The sequence below is a fragment of the Schistocerca americana genome, chromosome 2 (assembly GCF_021461395.2).
Source record: "Schistocerca americana isolate TAMUIC-IGC-003095 chromosome 2, iqSchAmer2.1, whole genome shotgun sequence".
Lineage (NCBI taxonomy): Eukaryota > Metazoa > Arthropoda > Insecta > Orthoptera > Acrididae > Schistocerca > Schistocerca americana.
In genome coordinates, this window is record NC_060120.1 from 112,197,541 (window position 1) to 112,207,337 (window position 9,797).

A 9,797-nucleotide genomic window follows, 5' to 3' on the forward strand; every position below is an offset into this window, starting at 1 on the left:
TAAAAAAAGAGTGATCTCAGACTGTATAAAATATTTAATTGTGAATAAGAAATCAAGACAAAAGGAAGGTCTCCTTCATCCCTTATCCAAAGCAAGTGAGCCATTATATACTTATCCCATGGACCATACTGGACTGCTTCAATCAGTGCACAAACGATACAATCACAGTCTACATGTTATTGGCGCATTTAACAAGTTTACTTGGTTGTATCCTGTAAATACTACAAAATAAACAGAAGCAATTAGTAAGATGGAATAACAGTAAATTAATTTTGGGAATTCAGTCGACGTAGTCACTGATAGACAGACTTTCTTTACTTCTGAAAAATTAAAGGACTACTGCATTACAGAAGGAATTGAACACATTTTAATAACGACAGGACTACCTAGAGCCAATGGACAGGTTGAGAGGTACAATTCTACTTTGTTTAAAATCATTGCTAAGCTTAGTATTGATAATCATAATTAATTTATGATGACTGCTCGTCATCCGAGTTGGTTGATGGAACAAACAAATGTGGGATTTGGATGGGGAGTTGAATGGTTTCCCTGCCGAGCAGACTGGTGACACACCAGAGAAGCTGAATATTGGACAAAAGCTTTGTGCGTTACGGAGAAACACTGTTCTTGAAAAACACAAGATTGTTGATTAAGTACTTCTGTTTCTTTTAGAGTCCAGTACTAACAATTGTAACTGGGAGATTAATAGTTCTTCATGAAGATCGTAAAAGTTTTTCCAACACACACACAAAATATATATTATTCTATCAACCAATATAGAAACCTATATATATATATATATATATATATATATATATATATATATATATATATATATATATTTCGTGAGATATTTGGCCCGGTCAAGATCAATGGACCATCCAAAATATATATATATATATATATATATATATATATATATATATATATATATATAAGCGTCAAACGAAAAAACTGCAAAGAACGAAACTTGTCCAGCTTGAAGAGGGAAACCAGATGGCGCTGCCATAAGTCAAACGGATATCAACTGCGTTTTTTTAAATAGGAACTTCCATTTTTTATTACATATTCGCGTAGTATGTAAAGAAATTTGAATGTGTCACAAACATATGACTCAGTATTTTAGACGAATAGTTGGTAACAGGTAGGTTTTTTAAATTAAAATACAGAACGTAGGTACATTTGAACATTTTATTTCGGTTGTTCCAATGTGATACATGTACTTTTGGGAACTTATCATTTCTGAGAACGCATGCTGTTACAGCGCGATTACCTGTATATACCACAATAATGCAGTAAATGCTCAAAATGATGTCCGTCAACTTCAATGCATTTGGCAAGACGTGTAACGACATTCCTCTCAACAGCGAGTAATTCGCCTTCCGTAATGTTCGCACATGCATTGACAGTGGGCTGACGCATGTTGTCAGGCGTTGTCGGTAGATCACGATAGCAAAATATCCTTCAACTTACCCCACAGAAAGAAATCCGGGGACGTCAGATCCGGTGAACGTGTGGGCCTTCGTATGGTGCTTCGACGACCAATCTACCTGTCATGAAAAATGCTATTCAATACCGCTTCAACTGCACGCGAGCTAAGTGCCAGACATCCATCATGTTGGAAGTACATCGCCATTCTGTCATGCAGTGAAACATCTTGTAATAACATTGGTAGAACATTACGCAGGAGATCAGCATACATTGCACCATTTAGAGTGCCATCGATAAAATGGGGGCCAAATATCCTTCCTCCCATAATGCTGCACCATACATTAACCCACTGATGTTCCACTTGTCGCAGCCATTGTGGATTTTCCATTGCCCAGTAGTGCATATTATGCCGGTTTACGTTACCGCTGTTGGTTAATGACGCTTCGTCGCTAAATAGAACGCGTGCAAAAAAATCTGTCATCGTCCCGTAATTTCTCTTGTGCCCAGTGGCAGAACTGAACAGCACACGACGTTCAAAGTCGTCGCCATGCAATTCCCATGCAACTCCTGGTGCATAGAAATATGGTACGGGTGCAATCCATGTTGATGTAGCATTCTCAACACCGAAGTTTTTGAGATTCCCGATTCTCGCGCAATTTGTCTGCTACTGATGTGCGGATTAGCCACGACAGCAGCTAAAACACCTACTTGAGCATCATCATTTGTCGCAGATCATGGTTGACGTTTCACATGTGGCTGAACACCTCCTGTTTCCTTAAGTAACGTAACTATCCGGCGAACGGTCCGGACACTCGGATGATGTCGTCCAGGTTACCGAGCAGCATACATAGCACATGCCCGTTGGGCATTTTTACCACAATAGCCATACATCAACACAATATCGATCTTTTCCGCAATTGGTAAACGGTCCATTTTAACACGGATAATGTATCACAAAGCAAATACCGTCCGCACTGGCAGAATGTTACGTGATACCACGTACTTATAATTTTGTGACTATTACAGCGCCATCTATCACAAAGCGAAAAAGGTGGTCCAACTAAAACATTCATATTTCTTTACATACTACACGAATATGTAATAAAAATGGGGGTTCCTATTTAAAAAAAAAAAAAAAAACGCAGTTGATATCCGTTTGACTTACGGCAGCGCCATCTAGCGGGCCAACCATAGCGCCATCTGGTTTCCCCCTTCAGGGTAGACGAGTTTCGATCCTTGTAGTTTTTTCGTTTAATGCTTATTCGTGAGATATTTGGCCTGGTCAGGATCAATGGACCACCCTATATATATATAATACCGGTCTTTGATTCAGAGGTGGTTTTTCTGACAGTTGGACCAACGGCTTTTTTGATACCTTAGTGTCCCCAGAAGCAGCTGTTCTCTGTGTACCTGAACATAATTTCAGCCAGTAATTATGTACACGTCTCCTGGATGGAGTTACTGCACATAGGTTTCTTTTGTAAGCAAGTGAGGCTCTTTGTTTAGCCTCAATGATGGGCATAATCTCGTCCGCATGTTCTTCGTGCCAGTCCTTGTTTCTATTTTCTTTTATTCCATATGCCAATACTGCTAAGCTGTAGGCGACACCAGAAAGTTGTGCCCATTTGTTATCAGTAAACGTGATTGACAAAAAGTTTTGCATCAGAAGCCTCTCAATTTGACCACTGAAGCACAAAAATGCGCTAATGCCTAAGGTGATCATTATGAACATCTTTTTCAACAATTATTTTAATAAATGCAAAATTTAAATTACAGAATATCCATAACATTTTATTCCGGCATTATCTACCAATTCTGTAGTAGTTATGTTATGGGTTCGGACTTACGTTGCTCACACTGTATCTTGAAACTTAGTATTCCACCATGAAAGCAATTTGATGTCAACGGTTATGGTGAGATGAATTATTGCGACGGTATAAACATACAAAGAAGACCAAAAATTCTAAATTTTGTCAAAAATAGGCATAGAAAACATTAAATGCCTTGCTAAACATGTTTCTTCTGGGAAATATTCATTAATTGTCAATTTCAATGTCTCTGATGCTGATATTTTGCCTCGGACTTTTATATCGCTTTTCTTTGCTGTGTTCTCATTGTTTTCAGTTCAAGCCAGGTTTGCCTTCAGTGTGTCAGTATCTCGTTTCCCGTTATTACTTCAATGTAATGTAGATTTCCAGCCGCTTAAGAGCCCCCAAAACAAGCACTGACTCCAACACGGACAGCAGCACCCCAAGTGATATGCTGATGCACTAAAGCAGAAGTTTGTGTAGGGCAGGGCACTTAGCTTGGGTAGTTCGTGCTGTGGTGGTGTAGTGGTTAGCATTTCTGCCTAGCAAGCAAGAAGGCCTGGGTTTGAGTCCCGGCTGCAGCACAAATTTTAATCCATTTCTTCTGCTTCAATCTTTATCGCAGAAGTAAAGTTGTAAACAATGGGAGTTGTGCCCCTGTAGCATACACAGTACCCTTTTTTATGTTTTTAATTTTACTAATGCCAGTTTTTTGAACTTGCAAACTGATCTTTTTGACTAGCATCCGAATAAACCAAATATAGTTATAACACAATGCAATACAGCAGTTACTAACTCACCTGTATGACAATAACAACGGTATTAATTTATGCAAATGGAATAATGATTATGCTAAACTACAGAAATAGTTCACGAAACAAAACTGAAATTTATGTCATTGTCAGTAGAGGCAGTGGCAGATTTAGAGGCGGGGGGGGGGGGGGGGGGGGAGGGGGGGGAGGGGGGGGGCACAGGGGCTGATGCGACCCTACCCCCAGACTGGGTTAGAATAAAACATTGCTTGTTAGAACATTGGATTCATGACCCATTCAGTTTGCATGTACGTACTTGCAACTATGTATGTACTTGCAACTTGGCTGTAATAGAGGCACTGCTATTCCTATTCGGTACAATTTAAACAAGCATGTTGCAATCTACAAAATGAATTTGACGAATGTGATGACTTCAGGAATTGTTTGTAAGCATACATTATTGTGTTTTCTTCCCACTGTGCGTTAAATAGGAGACGATATGAATGGCTTTAAACAACAAAAGACACTTCACTGGTTTTTTTGTAAAAACTAATGTTGGAAAAGGGGCATCACTTCCAGAGATGGTGGATTCAGCTTATATTGGTAATTCCTCTGTATGTAATGTGAGTGGTTTATGTGATGACGAGACTGTGGATGAACATAATACCGGTCATTTGGTGAGCAGAAGTCAACATCTGATGGATGTATTTGGGTGCCTTCTACCAAATTTTGCTTTGCACAGATTGCAAAAGATAATTAAATGCTGTCATTCCGAAGAAAATGGCTACAAGAAACTGTTTGGCTGGCTTACAGCAACAAATTAACTGGCGATTTTGTAAAGCTTGTGTTCTCTTCGATAGGGTAGAATGAGGTAACAATGATGTAAAATTAGGAAGACTAGTGAGTGAACCAATGAAAATGTATAAAAAAGTGACTAACATTATACACGGTAACTATGAGAAAGAGTATCAGAAGAGAAATATAGTTGTCTGGCAGAAATTTCTGCATGTGACTGAAGGGAAGTCAACGGATGTTTTAATAAGAATGCATGAGATTAGAAAGAGAAGATTGGACGAAATAGAAAAAAAGACTAATCCAAAATCCCAATTATAAAGACAATAATGTTATGTAGAGCCCAGAATATACACTTGCTGGGTCACAGTGATGGATTATTGCCTGAAGAAGGCAGTTAGATGGCCAGTGAATCATTGGAATTTACTTCAGAGGAAAACTTTTGTGCTTTACTGAAATTTCAGATGCACACAGGCAATAAAGTATTAATACAACACTCAAAAATACCGGTTATATCAGTAAGACAACACAAAATGATATACTAGATTGCTGTGCTGATGTTATTACTGGGAAAATGGTTGATACCATAAAGGAATCAAAATTTTTCACCATAATAGGAAATAAGACGACTGATATAAGCATCCCAAATTATCGCTATCAATGCTTCTTTGATGTCGAGAGCAGTGTTGTAAGAGAAGAATTTTTAAAATTCATTGCTGTTACTGACCTGATTGGTGAAAACTTGGCAAACACCATCCTGCACGAGATTGAAGTAAATGGCATTGATGAACCGTTTCTTATTGCCAAAGACAATCCTATGGCGGAGGAGCGAATGAGTGATAAATTTAAAGGAGTTCGAGCTATTACATCACAGAAACAGCCATTAGCAATGTACAGTCAATGTGCTAGTCAATGGCTCAATCTTGCTCTAAGCAAAGCCTGTACTCTCAGCAGCGTACGAAATGCTATCGGTATAATTGGTTCAGTTGTGAACTTCATCAGAGAATCCGCTCAACGATGACACTTACTAGAGGAAGAAATACCATCACCTCTACCAGCAGAGAAGAGTCACACAATAAAGAAACTGTGTGAAAGACGTTGGGTAGAGATGCATGATGCTGTCTTGCATTCTCAAGGTATTTTTCCTAGCCCAAATATTGCACTGCAGAAACATTGTAACATTTGCAGTGGAAGTAGTGCTGCAAGTAGTGCAATTTCCTTACTTCTTGCTGTGCAGTCATTAGAACTTACTGTAAGTTTATGTGTACTTGTCAAAGTGCTTGGGATAACGTTGCCACCTGCTCAACAACTGCAAGAAAAGGAAATCAATCTATTCCGAGCAATGCAACTCACGGAAGCACTGTAAGACAGCCTGAAAGATCTCTGTCAGGACAGTATTTTACACTTTCATCCTGTCTTTAAAGCAGCAGAAGAACTTGCTGAGATATTTGGCACTGAGATAAAAACAACTGCCCTACAGAAGAACTGAGCCCCAGCTGAGTCACACAAGGAATACTTTAGAGTGGCAATCTGGATTCCTTTTCAAGATATTCTTTACACTGAACTAGCCTACAGATTCACCAAAGTACACCTTGAAGCTGTTGGTCAGTTAAGGAAGCTAATACCAAAACACATTTCTGATGTTTCCCCTGGGGATGTGTTGAAGAGTGCTGAAACATACAAAAATGATTTGCCACGTTTCGCATTTTTGGAAGGGGAACTTATGATCTGGAATCAGTTCTGGAATAAACAAGACCACAAGCCAACCTCTTCAGCAGAAGCTCTTAAACGTTCATCTTGTTTTCCAAAGATCGCAGTCCCACTTCACCTCCTATCGATTCTGCCCATCACTAATAACACAGTAGATCATTGTTTGGACTCTGCTACTCACTCCAACTGCCATCTAGTGGCAGCTTCAAACTGGGCAGGTCAGATTGTCCAGTATAGTCTGCTCCCTGTCAGAAGAATTTGCAACCTATGTGCGGAAGTGGACCTCGCAGATCCTTTGTGCGCGCAGGTAGGATTAGCCGTTGTAACGGCCGGGCAGGTAGCTGCGAGACCCCGTAGCGGACGGGCGTATATGTCTTCCAGCTAAGCCAGGAGCCGCAGTTGGCGCGCTGCCTGTGCGTGTTGTAACGTTTAATGTAATAAACAATTATACCAGACAACTTGTTCCGTCTAGTTATTGTGAGTGGAAACAAGGGGAGGACAGTAAGTTCTCTCGCACTATACATTCACACAAAAAATGTGCACGTGGGCTCTTCTTCCCGTGGAGGCAGATTGGAGTGTGAATGTATAGTGCGAGAGAACTTACTGTCCTCCCCTTGCTTCCACTCACAATAACTAGACGGAACAAGTTGTCTGGTATAATTGTTTATTACATTAAACGTTACAACTTGCACAGGCAGCGCGCCAACTGCGGCTGCCATGCAAATGAATAAAGCAATATAAGCCTTGGTGGTAACTTTATTCCGTCTTCCACCATGCTTTACAGTAACAGGGCCTGCATAATCTACTCCACAGTGCTGGAATGGATGAGACTGGTTTACTCTAGCTGCAGGTAGCTGACCCATGAGTTGAACTGCTGTCTTGGACTTAAACCTAAAGCATTTTAAACATTTTCTGATAACTCCCTTGACTGTGTTACGCCCATTGGGGATCCAAAACCTCCTAAGCAACATAGCCAACAAAAGTTGTGACCCAGCGTGCAACAGATTTTCATGTTCATCTATTATCAGAATTTTTGTCAAATGATGCTTAGGCAGTACGATAATAGGATGGCGCTCATCATATGGTACATCAGCATTCATTAATCTCCCTCCCACTCATAAAATACCTTCGGCATCAACAAACGGGTGCAAATCCCTTAATTTGCTATTATGTGGAATAGGGGAGCTGGCCTTCAACAAAGCGATCTCATTACCATATTCACTATGTTGAGCTGTGCCAAATGCCCTTTTGATAGCGTTGTGGCATTCCTCCTGTCTAATTTTTATGACTCCAATTGAACCAAAATGCTCCTCTATATCAATCTCTGTCAATGCTGGGCTCATTCCAGACACAAATATTGTGTCCTCTTGTACAATCATATCACCATGGTCACCATAGCCTTTGATAAAACCACCCCTGCCGCCACTGCCATAGCTTCCACGGCCGTACACTTAGAATTAGTTAGTGACTTGGTAACAAGTTCATTTTCGGCCGCCCTCAGGAGATTCATTGCAAGAAGAGGGAAACCTTCTCACATATACAGTGACAATGGCACCACATTTGTACGTGCAGACAATAAGCTTCAACGTTTTCTCTCCAACGATGTTACTGTTGAAGGTGTGGTGAATTATTCGACCTCAGAGGGAATCAGTTGGAGGTTCACTCCACCTCGTGCCCCTCACTTTGGTGGACTCTGGGAGACAGGAATCAAATGTATGAAGTCTTATCTCAAACGTGTCATCGGCAATGCAGTGCTGACATTTGAAGAACTGACCACTGTGTTAATTCAGATAGAAGCATGCTTGAATTCAAGGCTGTTGTGTCTTCTCTCTGATGACCTAGATTCTCCTGCTGCTCTCACTCCTGGTCATTTCCTAATCAGACAGCCCCTTTGTGCTCATCCTGAATCCTCTGTCCTTGAGGTTCTCGCCAATAGGTTGCACAGATGGCAACTTGTGCAGCAGTTGCATCAGTCCTTTTGGAAGAGGTGGTCCACAGAATATATACATGATCTGCAGCAACGCAAAAAATGGACATCAGAAGGAGCATGGCAACCCCAGATCGGCGATCATGTGCTGGTCAAGGAGGATAATTTGCCTCCCTTGGTGTGGAGGCTGGGTGTCATTGACCACCTGTTTCCCGGTCCTGATAAGTGTGTGCGTGTGGTAAAGATAAAAACTGCTAATGGGCATATTAAGAGGCCTATAGCAAAATTGTGTCCCCTACCTAAGCAGTGAATCAGTTAAGAGTTCCCTCAGATCTGTGTAGTGGTATATGATACAGAGCCACTGCCAAATTACTTTTTACTGGAATAACCTCATAATTCATAAAATCAGCTTGGGAGGCTGTGGATGTTTCTTGTGGACTAACTGCTGTTAGTATTGATTTCATGTTTTTGTGCAGTATAATATTAATACTTTATTGTTTTGTGTCCTGCATGTTAGTACCCATCGTGTTTCACATGCAGCATGACAGTGGTGTTTGGTGATGTGGGCATCCCAAATGTTAGTATATTCATGTTTTATGTGCATTGATATTGTGTCTAGTTACATTTTTATTGTTTACTTGTTTTGGTGTTGTTGTTTGTTAAAATGTTGGTTATTTGTAAAAAAATGTTAGTGTATTCATATGTATGTGCATTGATCTTGTACCTAGTTATATTTTTTATTGTTTACTTGTTTTGGTTTTGTTGTTTCTTAAAATTTTGGTATTTGTAAAATGAGAAAACTCATTTTAGAGTGGGAGTATGTTTGGACTCTGCTACTCACTCCAACTGCCATCTAGTGGCAGCTTCAAACTGGGCAGGTCAGACTGTCCAGTAGTCTGCTCCCTGTCGGAAGAATTTGCAACCTATGTGCGGAAGTGGACCTCTCAGGTCCTTTGTGCGCGCAGGTAGGATTAGCCATTGCAACGGCCGAGCAGGTAGTTGCGAGACCCCATAGCGGACGGGCATGTATGTCTTCCAGCTAAGCCAGGAGCCGCAGTTGGCGCGCTGCCTGTGCAAGTTGTAAAGTTTAATGTAATAAACAAGTATATCAGACAACTTGTTCCGTCTACTTATTGTGAGTGACAGTAAGTTCTCTCGCACTATACATTCACACTCCAATGTGCCACCACGGGAAGAAGAGCCCGCGCGCACAATCATATTGTACATGCAATACATAAAAACCAATCTTCATAGCATCATGGCAGAAAACCAACAATGGTTGAGCTTTGATGCACATCAACAGGAACATCAAATTCACAGGAGAGGAAGTGCTAGAAGTCTTCTGTCAAAAATTTGAAGAGAAGACTAAACCTGCAG

At 40.6% G+C, this 9,797-nt stretch overlaps 1 protein-coding gene and 1 non-coding gene across 2 annotated transcripts; both read left to right on the top strand.

Annotated features, from left to right (window-relative positions):
- Positions 1-3,750: 3,750 nt before the first annotated feature.
- Trnaa-agc lies at positions 3,751-3,823 on the top strand. Its single transcript has one exon. It is a non-coding gene; the product is annotated as a tRNA-Ala (tRNA).
- A 4,055-nt stretch (positions 3,824-7,878) lies between these two features.
- On the top strand, positions 7,879-8,730 carry LOC124593816. The gene has a single exon (XM_047132165.1). It carries the CDS (start codon positions 7,879-7,881, stop codon positions 8,728-8,730), a length of 852 nt encoding a protein of 283 aa, XP_046988121.1.
- Positions 8,731-9,797: the final 1,067 nt, after the last annotated feature.

Excerpts from the sequence above, each read along its gene's own strand:
- LOC124593816 (XM_047132165.1), top strand. The coding sequence starts at position 7,879 with ATGGTCACCATAGCCTTTGATAAAACCACCCCTGCCGCCACTGCCATA.